Source organism: Arvicanthis niloticus, unplaced genomic scaffold, assembly GCF_011762505.2.
Source record: "Arvicanthis niloticus isolate mArvNil1 unplaced genomic scaffold, mArvNil1.pat.X pat_scaffold_975_arrow_ctg1, whole genome shotgun sequence".
NCBI lineage: Eukaryota > Metazoa > Chordata > Mammalia > Rodentia > Muridae > Arvicanthis > Arvicanthis niloticus.
Genome location: NW_023046530.1, coordinates 25,001 through 50,768, shown reverse-complemented (window position 1 = coordinate 50,768; position 25,768 = coordinate 25,001). Strand labels below are relative to the sequence as shown.

General features: G+C 43.5%; 1 protein-coding gene across 5 annotated transcripts; it reads left to right on the top strand.

Annotated features, from left to right (window-relative positions):
- The first annotated feature begins 603 nt into the window (after positions 1–603).
- LOC117702552 (WD repeat-containing protein 27-like) lies at positions 604–24,066 on the top strand. 5 transcript variants are annotated; one of them, XR_013070440.1, is made up of 8 exons: positions 604–796; positions 2,278–2,411; positions 2,655–2,747; positions 6,155–6,252; positions 6,998–7,119; positions 9,323–9,478; positions 16,231–16,328; positions 17,573–17,597. XR_013070440.1 is itself a non-coding variant. In XM_076706496.1 (8 exons), exons 2-8 carry the CDS (start codon positions 2,326–2,328, stop codon positions 24,049–24,051), a joined length of 756 nt encoding a protein of 251 aa, XP_076562611.1. In that variant the 5' UTR covers positions 604–762; positions 2,278–2,325; the 3' UTR covers positions 24,052–24,066. The 5 variants fall into 5 exon arrangements, 4 of the variants coding, with proteins under 4 accessions (XP_076562611.1, XP_076562609.1, XP_076562610.1 ...); XM_076706496.1 differs by lacking the exon at positions 9,323–9,478 and adding an exon at positions 23,896–24,066 and having other exon boundaries at positions 604–762; positions 17,573–17,675; XM_076706494.1 differs by lacking the exon at positions 9,323–9,478 and adding an exon at positions 23,896–24,066 and having other exon boundaries at positions 17,573–17,675.
- The last annotated feature ends 1,702 nt before the right edge of the window (positions 24,067–25,768 follow it).

Genomic DNA, 25,768 nt, shown 5'->3' with positions numbered 1-25,768 from the left:
CAGAGGAATGGAGGCAGAACACAGCAGGAAGAGAGAGGATTCTGGGAAACAGTAAGACAGGTATAAGCCAGCAGGTAAATGAACTCGGGGAAACACTGAGAATAATGCTGAGGAGACACCAAGGAAGAAGCAGACTGGGACCAAAGCGGGTGGGGTAGCTAACTAAATGGTAGATATAGAATAGTTTAAATGGGCTAAATAAGTTATGAGCTAGTCAGGAAATGAGCCAAAGTTTATGGCCTAGGTATTTAATAATAAATAATTAGTTTCAGAGTTGTCGTTCCAGGAGCAGGGGCAAGGAAAGAAGAAAAACCTGAGTTTCCTTAATTCATATAACCTTTAATGCAAGGTTATATAGTGCTGGACTTCTATAGTGCTGGACTTCTATAGTGCTGGACTTCTATAGTGCTGGACTTCTATAGTGCTGGACTTCTATAGTGCTGGACTTCTATAGTGCTGGACTTCTATAGTGCTGGACTTCTATAGTGCTGGACTTACATAGTGCTGGACTTCTATAGTGCTGGACTTCTATAGTGGGACTTACATAGTGCTGGACTTGGTCTTTTAGCCGAACAGCAAGAAACTGCTTCCCTTATTCTTGAGAAGAAGCAGTTCTGGCCTGTTCTTCTACAGGTAGACATTCTATTTAGTTTCCCTTTATCCTGAATACCTAGGTCATGATGGAGCTGTGGGCACTGTCTGCTGGAGCCATGACAAGAGGTGGTTGCTGTCTACGGGCCGAGACCAGACACTGAGGGTGTGGTCAGTTCACAGGACAGAACTCATGCTGCTTTTGGTAATGTGTATGTGAGCACCTGTGTCATGGTGGCCAGTGACATCAGACAAAATTCTTAGTGACCCTGAGCTATGGACAGTCACAACTGTCTACCTCTCTTTGGGGGAGACCAGCAACAGATACAATGAGGATCTGTTTTACTACAGTAGACACACGATGGTGGGGTAGTTTCTTCCACTCATTCACAGATGAAACACATGCATATATAACACATAGCAACACACTTTTGGTCAGTATATATTTGCATTTGTTATGGCATGAAAATGGCAAAATATCCACAGTAAAGCACAGCTAACTTCACATTAGTTTATTGTTATATCGCAGAGGTAATAATGATGGTCTGGAGGACACTATGAAGGAGCATAGCGACTGGACTGGCTTAAAGGAACGTATGTAAGGCTATTTGGAAATAGAGTGAGAAAGGAGAGACAGACAGAGCATGGAACTCTTACTACTAAGGTGAAAGAAGGAGGATGCTAAGAAACCTTGCTTCTACTCATGAATTGTGACCTTACGAACTGCAAACATAACCCAGAAGTGGTGAACATTTCAGACACGTCAGACAGAGGCTGAGTCTGGATGTTTTGACTTCTAATATTTAAACTTAACAGTATATGATAGTGTTAGAAATTGTACTTTGAGCTTGACCTTTTCTTGGCCTAGAGACCCAAGGATGCAATACTCTGGTAATGCTGGGTTAGGCTGCACATGCTCAGTTGGTCTTATGACCCAACCTCTGCAGGGTCGGGATACTAAGCTGAGATACTGGATGGTTGGGTAGGCATTGAGTGCATAGTCAATGGACCACAGGCAGGTGTCCACTTATAGGACACTTCTGGAGAGGGCAGAGGGCAGATGGGCTGGTCAGGGTCAGTGCTCCACTGGAAGTTCTCAGCAGCACCAAAGGAGTGACTGTCCTGCAACAGGGATCAGTGCTAGTCTCTGTGTGGGCTTGATTGCATGAGACACAGCGCTGGTCTTCCTTTAAAATTAAAACAAAAGTTGCTTTTAAATTTGGGTGGATTACCCTAGGCTCCTTTAGAGCCCTGCTTCTTATACCGTGTTTCAGATGGTGCTCTCTGCTTCAACAGTGGTTGACTGTCTTTGATAGTCAATGTTTCATTTCCCCCACTTTTCCAATCTTTTGAGGCAGTTGTGTAACACAAGCCTGTAAACCCTGATCAAGGAGGCTGAGGCCAGATGGATCATCCTCTAAGTCAGTTTGAGGGCAGTATGAGTTACATAGTGATCCCGTCTTGACATTCCTTTACCCCCAAATTTTCAAATTTTCTTCAAATAAGCTTTGGCAGTGGTCAGTAAGCAAAAATCAGCATTGTGTGTTGGCTGTGACAAGACATGTGTTCAGGATGAGGACAGAGTGTGTGTGTGTCTGTGTGTGTGTGTGTGTGTGTGTGTGTGTATAGTGTTGCGGAGAGACTATTAGTGTGCTGCAGGGTTCTCACAGTTGTTCTGCCTCACAGGCTCCAGATGCTTTTCCTAAGCCAGTAATATCTGCACAATTCTACTACATGGATACTTTCATACTGCTGTCTTCCGGCCCTGAATTTTGTCTGTTGAAATACCACATTGACCTCTGTAGAGACGACATATGCAGGTAGGTGGCTTTGAGCCTCCTGCTCTGACTCCAGAGAGCTAGCCCACTTTCCCACTTGGCCCCGCCTCTTCATTCCTAGAGACATGAACTTTAAAATCTTAAACTAAACAACAACAACAAAAAAATCCCAACAAACTTTTGCAAGAGGTAGTTTTAGTTATTGGCTTTTTAGCTCCCCTGGCTGTAACACATTTCTTTTTGTTCCTTAATTTTGCCTTGACCTTCACTTTGCCACTCCACAAGAGAAGAGCTAGTGCTGTCTTGTACGAGAAGTTCTGAGAGCATGTTTGCCTGTGCCTCTGCATCCCCATGGACAAATGGCAAGATGAATAACAAGTGTGTGTCAAGTAGCAGCTATAATGTAGGAACACTGGGAAGTGTAATGCATAGTTAAACAGTGGTATTCACATTCTGTAACTCAATGCAAACATCGATATGTTACTTAGAAGAATATCTAATAATAATGAGAGATTTTCAATACTTAAACTAAAAAATATTTTAGTATAAATATGGTTGCATATTAAAATATCTGGCACAATATTTATTATAATGTTCACTTATGTAAAAAGAGATCTTTTTCTTTTATATTTACCACCTTGTACAATAAGACAGGTTGTTTTCTAGTTTTAACATGTTTTTCTAGTTTTGTTATCATTGGAAAGCTGTTAAAAGCACAAGTAAATATGTGTCCTGATGAGTGATAACATGTGCCTGCTGCAACTCATCCCATTTCTTGGGTGTCAGCCACTTCCCAACCTTTTAGTCCTTCTAGGCAGGACACTTCATGTCATCATAGCAGGGTGAGATGACCCAAGTTAGAGTGAAGACTGCTAATTGACTACTGCATACCTCACCTCATGTGCTGGGTCAGAGATGCAGTGTCAGAACCAGTGTGGAGCCGAACCTAACCTATGTGTTTGACCCCACTCACCCCAGCCCATCCACCACACCTTTACCACCTCAGCCACCTATCCTACTTTATGCCGTCCCACTCTTTCCATCCCATCCCATCCCATCCCATCCTACCCCATCTCACTCATCCCATCCCATCCTACCCCATCTCACTCATCCCATCCTACCCTACCCCATCTCACTCATCCCATCCCATCCTACCCCATCTCACTCATCCCATCCTGCCCTACCCCATCTCACTCATCCCATCCCATCCTACCCCATCTCACTCATCCCATCATACCCTACCCCATCTCACTCATCCCATCCCATCCTACCCCATCTCACTCATCCCATCCTACCCTACCCCATCTCACTCATCCCATCCCATCCTACCCCATCTCACTCATCCCATCCTGCCCTACCCATCTCACTCATCCCATCCCATCCTACCCCATCTCACTCATCCCATCATACCCTACCCCATCTCACTCATCCCATCCCATCCTACCCCATCTCACTCATCCCATCCCATCCTACCCCATCTCACTCATCCCATCCTACCCTACCCCATCTCACTCATCCCATCCTACCCCATCTCACTCATCCCATCCTACCCTACCCCATCTCACTCATCCCATCCTACTCTACCCCATCTCACTCATCCCATCCTACTCTACCCCATCTCACTCATCCCATCCTACCCTACCCCATCTCACTCATCCCATCCCATCCTACCCCATCTCACTCATCCCATCCTACCCTACCCCATCTCACTCATCCCATCCCATCCTACCCCATCTCACTCATCCCATCCCATCCTACCCCATCTCACTCATCCCATCATACCCTACCCCATCTCACTCATCCCATCATACCCTACCCCATCTCACTCATCCCATCCCATCCTACCCCATCTCACTCATCCCATCCCATCCTACCCCATCTCACTCATCCCATCCTACCCTACCCCATCTCACTCATCCCATCCTACCCCATCTCACTCATCCCATCCTACCCTACCCCATCTCACTCATCCCATCCTACTCTACCCCATCTCACTCATCCCATCCTACTCTACCCCATCTCACTCATCCCATCCTACCCTACCCCATCTCACTCATCCCATCCCATCCTACCCTACCCCATCTCACCCATCCCATCCCATCCTACCCCATCTCACCCATCCCATCCCATCCCATCCTACCCCATCTCACTCATCCCATCCTACCCTACCCCATCTCACTCATCCCATCCTACCCTACCCCATCTCACTCATCCCATCCTACCCTACCCCATCTCACTCATCCCATCCCATCCTACCCTACCCCATCTCACTCATCCCATCCCATCCTACCCCATCTCACTCATCCCATCCCACCCTACCCTACCCCATCTCACTCATCCCATCCTACCCTACCCCATCTCACTCATCCCATCCCATCCTACCCTACCCCATCTCACTCATCCCATCCCATCCTACCCCATCTCACTCATCCCATCCTACCCTACCCCATCTCACTCATCCCATCCTACCCTACCCCATCTCACTCATCCCATCCCATCCTACCCTACCCCATCTCACTCATCCCATCCTACCCTACCCCATCCTACTGTACCCATCCTATCCCATCCCAAACCAGAGAACCCTACCTGCTGTGATTGGCAGCTCCTGTCAGGAACACCACAACTTAAAGTTGGGTGAAGTGGGTCCCAACAAGGCCTTCTAGGCATTGGTCCACTGCTCTCTATCAAACTCTTGGTCCTTTTCTGTGGTCAACAATGGAGGCTCCAGCCTAGGCAGGCCTTTACTATGTACCTGGTTAGGTAGACACAGACTTAGAATAAATAATCCAAGCTACAGCTCAGTTGGTGGCAAAGAAGGTAGGAGACAGGGCTTCTAAAGAGTGTGCTTTCAGTTCCGAAGACGAGTGAGGATGGTGACTGTGTTTGTCCCCGCGGGGTCATCTGCTTGGCCTTCTCTCAGCCACAGCGTTAGGAGGGTTGAGAACCACTCCTGTAAGCGGTTTTCATCATGGCCATCTCTGTGACTGCCAACTTCTCTTTGAATATTTATTCTCAAGCCTCCTTGGAGACTGGCCTGCACTGCTTTTGTCTCTGTATGGCTACCTCTCTTATGTCTCTTCAGGCCTGGGGTCTGTCTCTGGATTCTGTTGCCCTGGGACCATTCCAGAGTTCCTCAGCCTCAGACACAGTGCTCTTCCAGGGAGCACCTTCTACCTCTGTTTGAGAACCACTGTCCTCATCCTGGACACTGCAGCAGCTGCCCTGGGTCTGGGCTAGCTTTCCTAAGACACCAGTCTGACTCTTGACATTTTGCCTCACCCTTGCCAACCTGTCCTCTGGCTGGGCTGAGACTACTTACTGGGTTAGACTACACACTAGTTTCCCTTAGGAAATTGTCCATGATTAAGATCATGCATCCACCAAAGAAATACTCCATACTCATGTTATTTTTCTGAAAATAATAAGGACTGATATTTAGGATGAGAGATCAGCACTATATAACTGGTTGCGTACTACAAGGTAATACATAATTATTTTAGAATTAAGGGACAAGCTTGCTTTCTCATAGTTATGGTTGATTTGTTTTAGTATATAACATGCCCAAATTTAAGTATTCCTAGAGAAAACAACCCTAGGATTTCTGATAGAAAATTAAATTAATTACCTGAATGATGATTGAGGGGACTTGTTTATTCATTCCCGTAGTATTATAAGATGATTAAGCAATGCAAAACCTTATTTTCATTTTTATGATTTTAAATGTAGAATGTTTATTTGTAGTCAGAAGTAAAAACATTGGTCATATCCTTGTCCCTTTCTTCCAGGTATAAACCAAAAAGCAGGTATAAGCCTATTTTCAGGCTCCCACTGACCAGTGGGGTGGACATAACCAGCCTGTCAGCCGTGAACGACTTTTACTCCCGTATCCTTCCTCTCGGTTTGTTGAGGTGCCTTGCGCCGAGCATTGCTTTTTGGCAAAGCCTGTTTTGGGTATTTGCGAAGTCCCAGGTATCATGCTGGACATAAAGGTCAGACGGTGGTTCTCCTTTTGGAATATGGGATCATTTGCAGTAATTATAGATGGAATAACCTTATCTTAATAGTTAGAGGCCCCCTCAAGGAAGAACAGTTTGGGCTATGCCATAGCTGGACAAGCTCATAAGACTTGTCCGCTGTATTTACTGAGTCAGGCATCGTCATTTAGTGTGTTTCTTAGTAACCTGTCACACTTGCGATAGGCATCCTTGGACTGGCAAAACTCATAGCAGTCGCCATGTGACAGAGCATGGTGCTGCGTCTACAGCTTGCGCTGATGAAAAGCCACAGGGCTGTGCAGGGCCTCACGCAGCTAGGCTCTGTCATTTCATCTCTAACTTACGCTATGAGTTTCAGTGCCTGTGGGTGTCTGCGCTTTGTCTCATACCATGTGCTCTCCTACTCACAGTGAGCTCTGCTTCCTCCTCTTCTCCTGCCCAAGCTGGAGTCAGGTGTGATAGAGTCGCACTATGGCACTATGTATTTTCTCTGGAACTTCAGAAGTTCTTTAGTAATTCTCCATTTCTGAGTCTTGTGAGGGTCCCTTTTTTTTTTTTTTTTGTAATAACATAGGGAGAATTGTGTGTTCATAGGTGAGACTGCTGAGAGGACCCTTGACTGACGTGCTGCAGACATCATACTCACAGCTGGCCGGGACCGGACTGTGGAAATTTTTGACCTCAATGCTGGTTGCAGCGCTGCAGTGCTAGCTGAAGTCCATTCCCGGCCTGTCCATCGAATTTGTCAAAATAAAGTGAGTTTGTACATAGTATACACATTAATTAAAAACTTTGAGCTGAAAGTGTTTAACAATTATAAATGCAGTATGATGTAATTTTGTGACTACTGCCAGATCCAATATTAGCTTTTTCTGACTACAAAACTATGCTAAACTTTCTTTGGTAGCTATAGATAGCTCAAAGATTTATTATTTAGTGTTTTTAAATTATGGTGTTTATGTGTATCTGTGTGGGTGCCAGTTTCCTTGGAGGCCAGAGGAATTGAATTCTCCTGGAGCTGGAGTTAAAGGAACTTATAGGTTCCCCTATATGGGTGATTGGAACCAAACTCGGGTTCTCTAGAGGAGCAGGGTGTGGGCCATGTCTCCAGCCCCTGCAGATGTATTGACAACATTGCATGGCACTTTTTGTTCATTGTCTTTGACTAATTGTGAATCTGTGTAGATATCTGTGGCTAGCAGTGGCGTCTTCATGTAAGCTGGGGTTGGTCTGGATGCCCATGTGATGGTGGGGATGAATGATAGTCATGCACACTGCAGACTGTGACAGTCTCTGAGTCACAGCTTCTCCCTGAGATGTCAGACAGAGTTACCGTCTGTCACATAGTGTGGGTTTTAAAGATGTACTCAGGTGCCTTGGAGGCTGAGGTTAACAGTCTAATGACGGAGTACTCTCTTAAGGTTTCTATTGCTGCGATACAACACCTTGTCCAAAAGCAAGTTGGAGAGGGAAGAGTTTATTTCAGCTTATAGTTTATGGTTCCATCATGGAGGGAAGCCAGAGCAGGAACTAAGATAGGGACCCGGAGGCAGAAATGGACGCGTAGGCTATGGAGGAGTGCTGCTTACTGCTTTGCTTCTCCTTGATTAGCCTACAGTTTTATACAACTCAGAACCACCTGTCTAGGAGAGGTACCACCCACAGGGGCTGGGCCATTGCATATTAATCATTTATCAAAACATTCCCTACAGACTTGCCTCTGATGGAAGCATTTTCTTAGCCAAGGCTCCTCTTCTCAGACAACTCTAGTTGGTGTCAAGATGACAAGACAAAGCTAAACAAAAACAAAACAACCAACAAGGGCAGTCATTACCTAAAGAGCATCTAACACATGAAATATGCTGATTTTAAAATGATCTGTGTGTATATGTATGTATGTGTTTGTGTGTGAGTGTAAGCATGTAGCATGACACACATGTGGTCAGAGGAAAATATTGACAGTCCTTGACTTCCGTCTTATTTGATGCATGGCCTCTCTGCTATTTGCCACTGCACTGTGCACTCCAGGATAGCTGCCTGCAAGCTTCCAGGAGATCCGACTCCCTCTCAGTGTGGGAGCGATGAGATTACAGGCAACTTTCCCCACACCCGGTTCATGGGCTCCAGAGATCTGAACTCAGTCAGTCAAGCTTGCAAGGCAAGTGCCCTCACCACTGAGATGTCTTCCTGACATCTGTGTGTTTTGTTTTTGACTAAAGATGTGATTTTACTTTTTGAGGCAGTATCTCACTGAGTCACTCAGGCTTGCCTGGAATTTGCAGTCTTTGAGTGCTAGGGTTGGGACATTTCCCCACGAGTTACTGGCCAAAAGGCCTCAGAGGCCCCCAAATAACCCAGGCTGTTGCCATTGCTTTCGACTTCCCACTATAGCTAGACGGTGAGACCCATTGCTGAAGACACCCCGCATTGTGAATGTAGGACAGTGATAAATCAAGCTGGAAATATGCTGGAAACCAACTTCCTTCTGGCTACCTATCATAGTTAGGTGCTATGCAGGCCACCTGTCTAGTGGTGGACCCTGCACATTATAATCCTAACCTACTGGATAAGATGTATTCCCTGGTGCAATCATAATAGCACCGCTATGGGAGTGACCACCTGCTCTCTGGTTGGATTTGATGCTTGTTTCACAGGAAGGAGTTGAGTCCTACTAGTGTAAACCTGGTCACAGAGCCCATGGCTCAGAATATCGTAGGAAGGGGAAACTAATGAGGCCATTTTGCTAAATGAAACATTTATGTTTGTACCCATAGATTAATGATGTTCTAAACCTTGGTCAGAGAAGCATCCTTTTGTGTGTATATGTGGTGTATGTATGTATTTAGGCTACCATCAGCACAGACTCATGGTTTGTCCAAGTGCTGAGAACAAGAGACATTTGCGTGTTAACCCCTAAGCAGGACATCTAGAGCAAATCTTTCTCCTCCTGCCCCTCAGGCCCAGAGGTGGAGAATGGGAAGCTGTGCTGTGAAATGCTGTGCTCTGGACATGACATAGTCACTGCTTATAGCAGCTGAGGCTACCCGCACAAGATCAAGCCAGTTATTATACTCCAACATGGATGGGGAAGAGCCACGTAAGGCTCGACCCAGGGTGAGGCGCTGTTAGCCATCAGTGGCTGCTGGAAGAAGGGGATGGTGACTTGTCTGTGGGATTCTAGCTCCTGCTAGTTTGCCCGTGCTCTAATGGATGCCCCATGACCATGCACAGGACACTGGCAGCACTAATCTGACCTAGTGGGACATGAAGGTGGAAGGGACTAGTAAGAAGGGTCAGGAGGAAGCAGAGGGGTTTGGGTTGGATGTGTGTGTGCAATTGTGAAGGAGTGAGTACAAACTTTCTAAGTAAGTGCTAGCTGACTTAAACATTTTCAGTAATTAATCTCTTTGATGAGATTAGATTTCATTTCAATCGTGTTTAAAATGGTCTTTTCTGTATTTAAACAATTTGTCAAATGTTTAAGTTCCATCAAATGGAGTGGGAAAGCAGTTACATCTGTCTTTGTGATGAACTCTTAGTTTAGTGTTCACCCCTAGAAGCGTGGTTAAATTCGTGAGTGCTTATATCATCTCCTCTCCTTTACCATCCGTATGTATCTGTGTACACATATATCCATTCATGTTTGTGAATATGTACGTGTTCGTACACTGCCTATTAACTTAAAATATCTGTAGGTAGGTACTCTGATTGCTATTCTCCCTATATAAATAGGTGTAAAGCAGGCAGAGTTCTTGAGCTGAGGAATTCAAAATCTCATCGAAAGAGTGTATAATCACACAGACTTAATGTCCATCTGCTTAAACACATGTGGGCAAAAGGTAGAGAACGAGGGAGGTACCAGGGTTTGTCCATAGGACCAGAGTGCAGGAAGTGGACATTGGTGGCAAAGCAAAGGGAGGAATGGACAATAGGTACTGACTGGAACATAAACATTCCCTGGGTTGGTGGACCCTGATCCGGACCTTGAGATTTACTCTGGTTGGCGGTGGCCATTGCAGAGTTGGAGTATGAGCAAGATTCAAGCATTGCGTATGATTTTGTGGTAGCAGCTATGGATCTCAGGACCAGCAGCTGTTAGTCTGGCTTAGCTATGAGACACCAGTGGCAAGGATGTTGGAGGGAGTGTGGAGTAACTAAGGGTGCTCAGCACAGTGACTGAACTTTGCACCTCTCTCTCTCTCTTTGGGGTGGAGTCTGAGCTTGCTGTTTGCACTGGATGCTGCCCCTTGAGGTGGAGTAGAGCTGTCACTGCTGAGTGGGAATGTATGTGGGATTACTGGGCTTCTCTGGAGGCCTGGGCCTGCTGTTACCTGCTTGTTTCTTAGTCACTGTTTGCTTGCTGTGCTCTGCTCTGAGGTGCTGGAGTAACCCATGAGATGTATTTGTGTGTCTGTCAGTGTCATGAGCGTGGCATGCCACGAAGGAAGAGGAGTGCATGATGCATGTGGTCCTGCTTCGGGCTTACCTGCTCGGCTGAGAATGAGGAATCCTGCTCTCAGCTTCCTTGCTGTGCCACAACATCCAGTGCTCACCACTCTGGCAGAAGCCGCTCATTCCTCCTCCAGCAGTGGAACCCAGTGTTTTATTTCTCACACAGAGAGTTAGCATCATTTTGACTTTTGCAGTATCTGTTGGCCTGGCTCTCTTCCCTTGGGTAGTGTCACAGGCCTATCCTACCCCCAACCCCAAGCCTGCCTCCTCCAAGATAAGAGGGTTCAGCAGGAGCTGAATCAGCCTTTCTTTCTTCAAGTCTCCAAGGCCACATGCAGTCTGGGTGCTCACCCCTCCTTTAGCAGCTAAGCACTTTGTGTAACCCCTCCTCAGAAGGCACATCCTCTGCTTACAAGTCTGCCATGGTTCTTATGACAGGGCTGAGATAGGGACAGCAGACTATGGATGGTACTCAGAGTTAGGGAAACCTGTTATTATTCTACAGACAGAGCTAGTGCTGGCCAGGCAGTCAGTAGACTCTGGATTTCATGTATTGTCAGATGGTAGATGAAGCCTGAAGATGATATTCCCTTCAGAGAACACCAGGACAGTGGCAGGCTCTAAAATAGGCTTGTGTCTGCACCAATGTCAAAGTGTTCTAAGATTTGGTGATTCTGTTCCATTTTACAGGGCAGTCCTGGAAGCCATCAAGGGTGTGAGGAAGCATGGCCTGGCTTGTTCCCTTCATGGGTGATGGTTCAAGGCATTCTTTTCTCTGAGGAATCTTCCCATTGAATGTGTCTGCATGAGGCTTGAAGAGCTACTGCATGCTTCTGTGCAGTACCTGCTGTGTGCTCAAGTGCTACCCATGTGGCCTTGTGGACTGACAGTCCTTTGAGAGCCACTGTGATGTGCTCTTAAATGAGAGGTGTTTTGTTAGAAAAAAACAGTTCTTTTTAATGGGAAAATAACTGGTTTAACTTCCCAAAAATAAACATATGATGAAATGTGATGGAATGCAGGGAGCAAGTATGAGGTCACTGAGAATGGCACCACATCTAGTGGTTTGTTTTCTGAAGATGCCTCTTAAATGTTCATACACAAACACAAAGCACATTAGAGAAGTCAGACTCACCACAGCCATGTGGGTGATGTGGTTTATGAGGCCCTTCAAGTCCAAGCACAGACACAGCTAGGTTATGCTTGACCCAAATATCACATTTCAGTAAGTATAAAGTAGGCCAGTTCTCACTCTGTGAAGCTTAGGACTTAAAGTGGTCACTCCAGTCAGTGCCAGTGAGGCCTATCTCGAGTGTTCCCATGTACCACCTAGAGCCAAGTTCTAAGGCTGTCTTCCAGTGTTAAACTGGACAAGTAGGGTTTAATCCATTGTTCTATATTTATAGGAATTCCCCTGATCTGGGTTGATCATTTCTATTGCTTTTCTATTGCTGTATATTATATCATGAAATTATTTATTTTTAGATTGAAAATATTGTCTGAATGTATATTGGTGTCTTAAAATCATATCAGATAGTTCTTCTTTACTTAAAAAGTGTTCTAAGAACACTTGACCAGTGTTCTAGTTACCTTAACCTTGCTATGGATAAAATACTGACAACAACTTAGGGGAAGCAAAGATTTATTTGGCTTGTACTTCCGGGCACTGTCCATCATTGAGAGAAGGCTGGAACTCATGTGTAAACCTGAAGGCAGGCCTGCTTATTGCACATGGCCTTACTCTTGACCAGGAGACTCATTCGCTCAGCCACGAAAATCAGTAGAAACCATGGTGGAGTATTTTTTTTTCCATTTTTTATTGGATATTTATTTACACTTCAGATGCCATCCCCTTTCCCCATTCCCCCCACTTAGAAAACCCCTATCCCATGCCCCCTTTTCCTTTTTGCACTTATACAATTTTAAAAAATATTAATCAAAGGCTTCATAAGTTTGGTAATGCTCAATCAGAAGTGTAACCCAATACTCAACCTAGATATATCAACTATCTTTGACTGGTGGAGACACGTGAACATCTGCCTCCATATCCCCCGCCCCTTTCTTTCTCTCATCACCTAGCTTCTCCTCTCCTTCTTCTCCTCCTCTCCTTACTCCTTCTCTTCCTCTCAGTACTCCTCCTACCTTAGCTCCTCCGACATATCACCCTTCCTGTTAAAATGAAACTTTTCTCAAAATACAATTAGAATATAATTATGCCAATTTGTACCCGTGAGGTACAAGATAGTCCTAATACCCAGTCCATCCTTTTGTTGACTAACCAGAACCTCTGTCATCTCTCCTAACTAACACACTTAGTTCTGCACCTGGCTTTTTCCTTGGCTCTAGAATGAATGTCAGCTGAAAACCATCCACTCAAATCTTTTCTCTCAAGGTAAATAGCCAGGATTGGCTACGAGACTATTAGTTTTCAACCCCGTCAGAAATCCAGAATGACTGAGTTAACTATAATTGTGGGAAGCACAAAGCATAGCTTCTAAAACTTAGCCAATTTATAGAGACCTCTGAACACCTGGACACTCCCTCTACTACAAAACGTTGGAGCATCTGTTCTTCTGCCTTCTGGCCCAGGATCATCTGACAGACCTTAGTGCTGCAGAATTATTAAGGGCTGATTACTCTGTCTAGGCAGATATAATCAGTCGACTATTCTGCAAGTGTGTCCTTTTCTGGACAGTAATTTGTCTGTAGATGGAAAGAGGCAATTCTTGCCTAGTGGCTGTCTCACCACGACTGGAGTAACTCCAAAGATGCTCAATTTCTTCTTAGAATTCAATACAGGAAGCTGTCAGGAGCAGACAGGTCTCTGATCAAAATGAACATTAATATAGAAATGTTTGTCACGTCAATTCTGTGGACTTCTGACGTTTTGAAAACCAACTATCCATGTAAGGTATTCTGGACTGTTGTCTGTTAACTCCTCTCAGCTATTTCTAAATAAAACATAGAGTACACCTTAACAATAAACTCCCAAGCCGTGAATTTGCTATAGTCCTTTAACTCACATGCCAATCGTCTCAAATCAGTTAAAAAAGTTAAAGAAGGACTGGGTCTAAGCCTTGTATTCCTAAATGTATTATACTGGTACAATGCCTATGAGAGTAACAATATTCATCTCACTTTTATATCAATAAGAAGCTGGTACCAATGAAAACCTTAAAATTTGTAATCAAAGTAAATTGGTGCCATTTAAGAATTTATATCTTCATCTTGATATTAATTATACAGATTTATACTAATAGGTTATAACTATGCAATAAACCCTAGCTAATCCTCTCTATTCCCACAAAACCACTACTTTTCCCTAGAGAGACAGCCCAACATTTACCACCTTAGTCCCCAAGCCCAGGGAATAGGGGCGCTGACTCTTCATTGGCTTCTTCAAGCTGATTATGGGTGTTGAGATATTAGAAGAGGGGTGGGGGGAAGGACAAATTGACAAGCCTCTGATGCTGTGTCTTCACTGCATCCAGCTGGAATTCCCGGACCTCAGAGGTTTGGGCAGGTCTGCCCAGCTTGCTTGGTGAGTAGATCACCAAGGCTGATTATTCTGCAATATACAATTCTCAAAGCAAATTTTAGTATCAAGATAATTTTTTTAAAAGAGGGCTGACATTTTATTAAGGATGTTGGTTCTAACAGCTTTTCTTTTTTTTCCCCTCTTTTATTGGATATAATATTTACATCTCAAATTTTATCCCCTTACTGCATTCCCCCCACCACCCAGGAACCCCTTATCCCATCCCCCCTCCTCCTGCTTCTATGAGGCTGTGCACCCACCTACCCCCCCACTCCCCTCCCTACCCTTGGACTCCCCCCACTCAGTGTTCAGGCTTCATGGGACCAAAGATCTCCTCTCCCACCTATGCCCAACAAGGCCATCCTTCCCTACATATACAGCTGGAGTCATGTCTCCCTCCATATGTGCTCCTAGGCTGGTGGTTTAGATCCTGGGGAGCTCTGGCTGGTGGAGTATTTCTTAATGGAATGTAGGTACTCTCATGGTTAGTCAGCTTTCTTATATAGCCCAGGACTATGTGCCCTGTAAATGGTACTGTCTACAGCAAGCTGGGCTCTCCTATACCAGTTAACAATCAAGACATGTCACAGGACAGTCCGTTCGGGGCAATCCTTCAGTTGAAGCTTTGCTGTAGGATAACTCTAGGTTTAACTGAAGTGAGCTTCACAGATGTGATACCACTGTGTATCAGATTTCTTGACTATACATAGAGACTGAGTGGTTGGTTTGCTAAAAGGATGAAGAGCTAAAGAATTGTGCAGAATGCGACCTGGCACAGTCAATCCTCAGAGTGTGGCTTGTTACCACTGAACCTAATATAAGCCTTCATTTCCTGTTTGTAAATGAAGAATGATTTCCAGGTCCATCTTAGATTTAGTTTGTTACAGTATTTCAAGTAGTCTTATGAATTACAGTGTGTTTAAGGAATGTTTTAAGCTAAATGGCTTTTCTGGTGGTGCTCAGTTGTTTTACACAGCCACCTTTCTTCTGGGGGGGGGGTCACCAGAGTCATCAGATGTCAACACCTGGACTTACAGAGTTTTTATTCCTAGTGACATGTGGGGTCCTGTGGTACATAGTCATGTGTTTGTTTGCCAAGGTGTAGTTCAGTGTTCTTGACATGTGACAATTGCAAATGGCCCAGTGCAGCAGGATGATTTATTGATTAATGATTATGATCAATACTAAGAAACATATTGCGTCCAAACATGCTGGTGTACAAACATGCTGGTACAGAATATACTGGTGTGTAAACCCCCTGGTGTGAAAACATCTTAGTTGTTTATCTGTTGCTGTTTTCTAGTTGTGTGGCTCTCAGTGGCATTGAGAGTGGAGTAAGCACACAGCCATTATTAAGGTTAGAGTGTACTTGCTTAGTCATCCTGCTAGCTGGTATTGTCCAGCCTGGGGTTGTGTTTTGAGAATAACATCAAAAGGTTGCCGAGCACACTTACCTAGGCTAAGATGCTCCGACATCAGCAGGCCCTTGTCGCAGGTGCACTCTGTTATCTACATAGGTTGCTGTGTTTTCCATGGCTTCATGGAAGTTTAGAGTCCTACTGTAAGCTATAAATTTAAGAAAGGTTATGTTGACTTCTGGGTTTAGATTCCTGGATTGTTAGGTGTTATTAGCCTTTACAAGTTCATCTTAGGGTCTGTGAGATGGCATAACAGGTAAAGGCACTTGAGGTTAAGTCTGAGGATTATGTGACTTTGATCCCAAGGCCCTGCGTGGTAGAAAGAGAGAACCAACTCCTGCAAGTTACTGGAGATCTGTCTATACATGCACTGTGGCATGTGTCCCCTCCCAAATTAAATAAGTAAAATGTTTTTAGAAAGCTCTTGTTAATTTTTTATTTTCTCCATCTGATGACAGGGATCATCCTTTATAGCTCAGCAGTCTCTGGCGTATAATCTTTTCCTGACTACAGCTGTTGGTGATGGGGTTCGACTGTGGGACTTGAGGAACCTGAGGTAAGGCCAGCCTGCATCACAGCACTGCCCTGAGGGAAACTGGAGCTGAGCTGAGGATTGTTACAAATAATACAAGGTGGTGACTAGTCTGTGTATGCTCTGGAGAAAACTGGCTTCTATACAGATTTGATGTAGTCACTTTGGGATGGTGGAGCATGAGTTCTAGCCTGTTCTCTGAGGGTCATTACATGAAGCTTCTGAGAGTCAGAGATGTGAGAGGTGGCAAGTACAGTATAGCTACGGCCATCCCAGATGCAGATTCCTGTCACACATGTCTTCCTTACACTGGACACCTGTACTGGGCTCACACAGCTACTTTGGAACTGCACTGATGATACTTCACCTTGGGCTGCTTGATCTCCCACTCCTGAAGATGTTTCTATTTAAGCATTAGCCTTTATCTTCTGATAATTACAGTATGGCAAGCCATCACTGTATAGAGCATATGTAATGTAATAAAACTGACAAATGTTAACATATGTTCATAGTACATAGATATTCATAAGGAAACATGAGCAGTGTGCTTGCTTTGTTCTTTGTCAGTAGAAGAAATACGGAAGTCCCACCTGCCATTAATTATATGGCATAAGTGAGATCTTGCTCCTCAAGGACCCTGTTTGGTCTCAGCATGCTCCATGGTGCCCACTAGATGTTGTTCATGCTTGTTGGTGCTGGAGGTTCCCACCTTATAAAGTTGTACAAACTCAAACTTGTCTCAGTGAGGGCCTTATGTAGTACTTGGTAAGTGCTCGAGGAACTCAGTCCTCTTGTTCGAGTGCTACACCTCTCCAAAGCTATGGGCTGTTCCTCTACAGAATTTGTGATTTTAGAAGATCAGTTTGAAAAATTTATAGTAATATCCAGAAAATGCTTATTTGACATTTCTCATATATAAAGATGCATTTGCTCTTAGTTTTGCCATCTGTGGGAGTTTATTATTTTTGAAAAAAGAGTTTAAATTATTTTAAAGATTGCCTTGATTATATACCATTTGGTAATTCTCAATATGAAATTTTTTCAAGGATGTAGTTCAGGGGTAGAGTGTTTGTCTAGTATGTAAAAAAGCTGGGGTTTGATTCTCACCACAGGTACAGACATCAAAGAATGTTTTTTTTTTTTTTTTTTTTTTTTTTTTTAAGATATTAGCTTGTTCATTTTGTAAAGAAAAATGTGTTGGTATGTTTTAATTTGTCTTACGATGTAGCAACTAGTTTCTGCTTAGCTGTTTCTTTGTATCCTTGCAGGTGTGTGCGCTGTTTTGAAGGGCATCCAAACCGCTCTTACCCTTGTGGAGTTGCTTTTAGTCCTTGTGGAAGGCTCATGGCTTGTGGTGCGGAGGACAGACATGTATGTATGTATGTATGCTTGCTCTGAGTGTAGGATTTCTAGGTGGTGTTATCAAATAGACCTTGAGTCCCATTGAGTACTGGGATAAAAATCTATTTCAAGCCTGACAGTATTTTAAAATAGTTACCCAGAATCAGAAGTCCATAATAGTAAACTGTAACTGCAAATGGCTCATTTTTACTGAGTCTCAATACACTCTCACATCCGTCACTCATTTCTTCATGTATTAGTCATCTCAGACATGGGCATGTGCTCCATGAATGACTGTAACGTGTGGTGTAGGAGTGACAAGGTGATGACATCAAGTGTTACACATCAGTGCAGCTCATGTGTAACAAGGTGTTCCCTGTCTCTATCGGGTTCGTAGAGAACTGCACGTTATTCTCAGTGGAGTTGTCTCTCTTCGTCTCCACCTTTCCTCTATGCCAGATCCTCATCCCCTGCAGATGTGCAACACAGAGATCTTAGAGTGTCCCAGGGGTGTGGAACACACTTCCACATAGCTGGAGGCTAAGCCCACAGAGGAGGCCAGCTCCCTCATGACCTTGATGCTCCTTGGCTGGAAACTATGCTGTCCCTCCCATCTCCTCCACTGTGTGCCTCAAATTGCTCAGAAAGGCCACTTGATGGTCACTTGTCTCCTATAAAGTGTCCTCATAAAATTCCATATTGAGAGTTACATGAGGCACAAAAATGGTAGTACCCAAACAAGAATCTGGGTCTGAGCTGAGGGATGCTTATGAGGTACTGGTGCAGGATAGTGAAGTGCCCAGCACTCCTTGTTCTAACGCAGCCCCTCAACATAGTCTCCAAATGAGCTCAGGCTTCCATGGGAGAAGAAAGACACCACTGTCAACAAGCTGGGCAGGACGTCAAGATGGTAGGTAAGATGTGTGAATACTCAGTTGATTTCTTCTCAAGGAGATGTAAATTAAGATCAGTGGTCACTGAACAATTGTAGAGGAAAAAAACCAGACAGCTTAGAAAAGACCAGACATATATATTGGGCACTTTAGCCATCATTCATTGGTTTCTCTGGAATACTGCCAAACTATTTTCAAAAACAATGGCAGACTTTACTATGAAGCTTTGAAGACTTATGTATCACTGACTATACTTCTGTGTGAGTCTACCATCATTTCTTACAAGCTCTTTGTGACTGACACTTTGCATTCAAGTAACATAAGCAGAGAAAAGTGTTTTCTGAGAAGGTCACTGGTTGGCTTTGTATGTGCTGTTTTATATCATAGCGCTTTGGCTTTTTACAGAAATGTGTGTTTGGCATTTAAGCACCATACTGTTCCACTGTCACAAAAAGGAAGCGATACAGTGCTTTGGTTATTCATTTATCACATTGGAATGAAAGTGATGGTCATTCTTCTGATTTTTCAGACAGCATTTAGAGCAACAATTCCCAACCTGTAGGTGGAAACTCCCTTGGGGATCAAATATCAGATATTTTACATATCAGATATGTATGTTACAATTCTTAACAGTAGCAAAATTACAGTTATGAAGTAGTAAAAATATAATTTGTAGTTAAGGAGTCAACCACAATTTGAGGAACCATATTAAAGGGTCACAGCATTAGGAAGGTTGAGAGTCAACCTTCAAATCAGTGGATTTGTAGTGTCTTATTGTGGGTACCTCTATGCTCTAGATGAAAGAACATTTGCAAAAACTGTGCCTGAAGATTAACAAAAGAGTCACTAGAGGCTTAAGTGAGAAGAATGGACATTTCTTTTTTTCAGTAAGGACATGGGCATTGACCAAATAGGAAAAAGTAACTCTATATTCCTTCCACCTGGTATATAACAGATATTCAGTAATATATACATGGAAAACAAGTATAAGCATCCTTTTGCTTATAAATTGTCTTTACTATACAATTCAAACATCACATCTGTTTATGATGTATTAAAAATCACAAGTATAATTCAGTTCCCTCAAGAAGCATAAAATCTAAGGAAAAGAATTCACAGCACCTTTTTTTTTGGAGTATGCTGAGGTGTCCTTGAAGTTGTTTACAATAGGACCTAGCTGTATAGCTCAGGTTGATCCTCCTGCCTCAGCCTCCCAGCCGCTTTGTCCTCAGAGCATACAAATCAGAAGTGTCCAGAGTCTAGAGGGACTTAGCTCACCCTCTGATGGTGATATTAATCCACTCCTGTAGGTCCTGTTGTAAAGAACCTCCCCTTAAACAAGCGACTCATATCCAGCATAGTTTTCCATAGAAAGGAGTCCCCTTTATATACCTTCCAAAATTCCCCTCAAAGAAAAGTTAAATGGAAAGGACTAGTTTTATAGACTGAAAATAGAGAAATATTTCAAGAGTTCCTTTGTAGGAAAGTGTCAGGCTCAGGGAATTTTTACTCTACTCTTAAAGATCAGCAAGATTCAACAATACCCATTCAAATCATAAATATCTAAAGAATGATTATTCTTTTTCAGTGAATATAATTGATTTTAAAAACTTCATAATTTTTCAGAGGAAAGTTGCATTTAACTTATGAATATCAATAAAAAAGTTTGAAATGAAACAGGAACCAACAGAACCCAACAACATGTTGATAGCAGCGCATCATACCAAGATGGGTTTATGTCAAGAAATGCAAAAAGATCAAATACCAAGAAATCTACTAGTAAAAACTTACTGTATTAATAACTGACAGTAAAAATAGAATTATTTAAGCATCTCTAAATAGTAAAAATATATAGGCAGAAAAATAGTAAATATATAGGCAGAAAAATCATTTTAGTTGAAGCCTAGATTTATTCATAAATCACCCAGTAGGAGCAAATCTATTAATACTCTCTTAAAATGACAAAATGCTTATCTTAGCTTGAAGCTAACATGTTCCATAGAAAACATAGAGACAGTCCATGGATGAGAACACTAAAGTCTGTCACTACTTAGCAGAGTATCAGAGACACTTGCCTGCTCCTTTAGACATGGATGCCCTTATGGAAAGGCACAGTGAAGCCATCTATCTGTAGCAGAAAGATTGTAAATTTAGAAAATCCAGAAGTAATGACCTTTATGAACAAGAAAGAAAAGAAAAAATAAAAGAAAAAATAGTTTGAAAAAAATTCATTTTCCTCCACAGTAGACTTGAAGAAACTTGGTCTTAGCTAGAAAGATTCTGTACTCTGACAAACCAACAGTCATTTGGTTTGACTGATCAGTTAGCTAACTTGTGAAAAGCATTTAGGTGGGAGAGCTTGTCCCACCCATTATGGTGACACTAGAGAGCCTCTAAGAGTAAATCAGTGGATTGTTTCCAAATAAAAGAGCAAATGGATTTCCCATATCCCACATGAAGAGTACTTAAAAGCAACCCCACTCCAACTGTCTCATTCAGCATCCTACTCTGGTCTCTGGATGCTATCCCAACTCACAGACACCAGATAACTCTGAATCAGCTCTGCATCAGGGATACCTGAGCCAAATGATAGAAAAAAGTATGAGGGTGTTGTGGACATGTAGTGAGGTCATAGAAAGAACAAGGCCATGGCAGAAGCCATGCAGTGAGGCTGCAGAAGAGAAGCAACAGGCTACCCTGGTCACTTAGGGAAGTCCTAGTAGGCAAGCAGGAAGGTAGGCTGGTCATATAAGCCATTGAGAAAGCATCCAAGGATACTGGCCAGGGGAGGAGTAGGTAGATTTCAAAGAAATAACTACAGTTGATTTTTAAGACATCACTTTAAAAAATAGCTAGAACCACAAAACTAATAGCCAAAGACAAAGTAGAACCAGCACACCAAACCAGAATGATGGTTTGCACATTGATTGGTCTGCAGAATGATGATGCACAATCCCTGTGTCAAGGCTTACTTCCCAGGTTGATCTCCTGCAGAACCATGACAGCACAGTTCTCATGCCAAGAGTTACTTTTTAAGAGAAGGAATGACATTTGTCTGGTCTTCATGTGGACTGTATGTCTAGTTAGCCACGTATTCTACTTGATGAAGGAAAGCTGTTTTTCAGAGATTTCTGGGCAAGTAGGGATGAATGGAAGAATTAGAGAATTCTTTGAAGTCTTAAATGAAGGAAGGGATTTAGGCAAATGTCAAAGACAGATGGAGAGGCTGTAGTGGCCTGAATAGAGACTTCTCTGTAGGGTTCGGGTATATGCAAAAGGGCTATGACATCAATGCAAAGGAAAAGCAAACTGAACCACCAGGAGATACTTGACATTCATCAAAAAGACAAGGGTTGGGTCTGGAGAGGTGGCTCAGGCCTTAACAACCAGAAGGGCAAGGGGTAGACAGGACTGGAGAAGCAGCTCAGTGTTTAGAGTGTGGACTCTTCTTGGTTTCTAACAGCTATGTTGGGTGGCGCACGCCTGCCTGTGACTTCAGTCCTAGGGTATTTGGCTTCCATGAGCATTTTCACTCACATGGGTGTGCCTCTCAACAGATGTGTGCACATCCACAGCTGAAAATAAAATTCTTCTTAACGATGGGGGATGGCAAATGTGGGTGAGGATGTGAACATTGGAACCCCACACATTGTTGCCAGAGATGTAAAGTATGCAGACAGTATAGTGTGCCCTCACAAAACAAAAACAAAGCACAGTCCTCCCTCCACAGCTACCCTCTCATTCACCAATCTCACTCCTGGATATTTATTCAAAGAATTGGAATCGGCAGCTCAAAAAGATAATTGTATCTCTGTGTTCATGGCAGCACTGTCACACCTGTGAAAATACAAGCCAAGCATCCACCAGCAGGCTGGAGGTGGGGACCTGACCCAAATGATGCTAGCTTAGCCTGGCTGTGTCAGACCTGAAGCAGCATCTGCCTAAGATATACAGAGATGAGGAAAAGTGTACTTCCCAAACAAGAAAAGCAGACATTTCATTTCTCTACTTTACTTTAAAGTGTAGCAGAACTCCATTTGTAGACTTTACTTCAGAACCACCGTTTAGCCACTGATAGAGCCACTAGGAAGTTTTACTGGAAGAGCCTTTTTCCCCACGGGAAGAGGAGTCAATTCCAAGGGGATTCTTGTTACATGGCTGTTTCTTTTATTAGCAGCAGACTTTTAGAGAATGCCTTCTGCACACCCATGACATCCTAATAGGATAGACTGCTAGAGTTTGTCCTTCAAATGAAGTGTTCAGCATGAACTCTAGATACATATCATACACATGGTATGTTAGTTTGAATGAAAAATCTCTCCATGGACTTATGTGTTTGAGCGTCTGGGTCTTACTTGATGACACTGGGAAGGTTATAAAACCTTAGCAAATGCTGCCTTGCTGGTATACAACTGGGGCAAGCTGGGAAATTTTATAGCCTCACTCCACTTCATATTCTCTCCCTACTTCCTGTTGTGGGTGGTGAACATGTAACCAGCCAGTTCTTGTTTGTGTCACCTGCTACTCTCCCTACTTCCTGGTGTGGGTGAACATGTAACCAGCCAGTTCTAGTTTGTGTCACCTGCTACTGTCCTTCTCTACCATGGAGCCTGTAACCCTAAGCTAAAATAAACTTTTTTCTTTAAGTTGCTTTGGTTATGATATTTATCACATCAACAGAGAAGTAACTGCCTCACATGGGAAGTGCAGCTGATTCTGGTAGAGATACTTCCCAGTCAATGGCAGAAAACCATAAAGTACTTATATTCTAACTCAAAGATACCCAGTTCTCTCAGGCTAAAGACAGGGACAATGTGGCATCTTCTCCTGTAATGTGGAAATTTAAAGTAGGGTTGGCATGCAAAGGCTGTGCACCTTTTTAAGTATCAGTCATCAAATAAGAATACTTGCTTCACACTATTCAGAGGGAGTCACAGAGGCTTATGACAGGAAGTGAAGAGTGTGTACATTTAGTTCACAGGACCATGAATGGTGGGCAGGACTCAGCCTGGGACTAAATGTCAGAGGGTTTGATGTGTAAGAACCACGGATCCTGTAGCAACACATGAAGCCAGTGACATCACCTCCTACCCCACATCATGTGAAATCTATCCATGCCCAGCAGAAACTTACAGCAGGCACTAAGATGGCAGGGCCTTATGACAGGAAATAGAGGGTATACCTTCATTTAGAGGTAAGAGGGGCTTTGTGACTAAGTCCTGTGAATTGGCTGGCATCATGTCAGTCTTGTTAGCTGTCATTGTGTTCTGGGTAAGCCTCAGAGCATAACTGAGACATGGTTTGGAACTGGTCAGCAGCCCTGTCATCCCAGAATATCTGCTTGTCTTGTCTCCTAGGCTTACGTGTATGAAATGGGCTCAAGCAGCTTTCTGCACCGTCTTGGAGGACACACAGATACAATTACTGAAGTGGCCTTCAACCCAGCAGCTCCTCAGGTACAGTCTCCTCCCAGTGTGAGCAGGGTCTCTCTAAGTCATAGTCTCCCAACGTGAACAGGACCTCTCCAGTTCATACCATCTCCCAGTGTGAGCAGGGCCTCTCTAGTTTATACAGTCTTACTTGTGGGTTCGGCCTCTCCAATTCCTACAGTCTTCTATGTGAGCAGGGCCTTTCTAGTTCATGCCATCTCCCATTGTGAGCAGGACCTCTCCAGGTCATACTGTCTTGGGCACATTTAAAAGATGATCAGAGTTTATTTTGATGAAATCTTAAGGCATTTAAAAGCACATGCATCTGGGCACCTGTAATTTTAGCACTTCAGAGACTGATGCAGGAGCATCGTCTGAAGCCACATACCTGGGTCAAGGCCAGCCTGGGACATATGAGAACCTGTCTCAATGAAAAAGAGATTATACGATAGATACTGTAGAATGTAAAGGCACTATCTTAATGAGAAAAGGCCAGGAGGAAATAAGACTTGCAAACCAGCTCTATAAAAGAAAATGAACATTCTGAAAAATGAAGACAATTTGAAAGTATTCAGATTCTGCTAAATTTGAGTATCAGGAACTTCAGTTTCATCTTGTTTCCATATGACCAAGGTTCGATTCAGAAAAAGAATCATATTACTGTGTGATCATGTGCTTAGCATGCCCTGTGTGTAAGAGCATTGTGTTGACCCATGCTTGTCAGTGACGTTGCAGTGCTATGATCCAGGGCCTGCTGCAGTGCCTGACACCTTGTCGGCTTTGACTCTTGATGCCCTGTCAAATGATATAATCAGTAAAGCTTGCCGTGTGCTTGCCAGAACTCTGCACCACTGACCTGCTGGAGCTGGTGGCCCTGTCACACCCAGTTCCTTCCTGGCCCCTGTCTGATTTTTATGGTTTGACTTTGAGTTGTAGGTTAGCCACCTCCTTTTCTCTCTGCTGCCACATTTACTTGAGCAGTTGTCATTTCTTGGTACGTTCATGAGTGTCCCTCTTCACCTTCCTTTCTATGATTTTATTCTTGTGTTTACAAACTATACCACTCTATTTGATTGAGAGTTGCTATGTCCTCTTAATGAGTTGAGGCTTTGTTATTATGAAGTACATTCTTCTTTAGCCATGATATACATACATACTAAAACATCCACGCTTATTCCTGTCAGTGTTCAGATGGTCTGCTTTTTGTATTTGCTTTCTAGTACACTATATTTTGATCATTTTATTTTCCTCTGCCAATTCTTTCCAGCTCCTCCCCACCTGTATACTCTCCAGTGTCATGTACTTTCTTTGTATAAGGAAACAAACCTCCAAAATAAAAACGAAAACACTTAAACATTATCAAAAACAAAAAAAGCACACACAGAAACCCATGGAGTCTGTTGTGTGCTGTCCAGCTACTCCTGAGCCTGCCCTAAGGTGTGGTTGATATGCCCACTGTCACTCAACTGGGAGGACAGATTTTCCCTTCCCCAGCACGTATCAATTGCAAATAGCTTCTTGGTTAGGAGTAGGACTTTGTACCCACTTCTACTCCATGCTGGGATTTTGACCAGCTTGAAACAACGTGAGCCTTGTGCATGTTGTCAGCAGCCCTGTGAGTTTGTCTGTGCATCAGCCCTGGTGTGTTGAAGGATGCTGTTCCTTTGGGGGTCCTTACCCTCCTCTTTCCTTACAACCTTTCTGCCTTCACTTAGGGCTGAGTGCTCCAGTATCTTTCACTGTCTTCACACTGTCCAGTTGTAGGCCTCTCTTCATGACCATTGATTGTGAGAACTTGTCT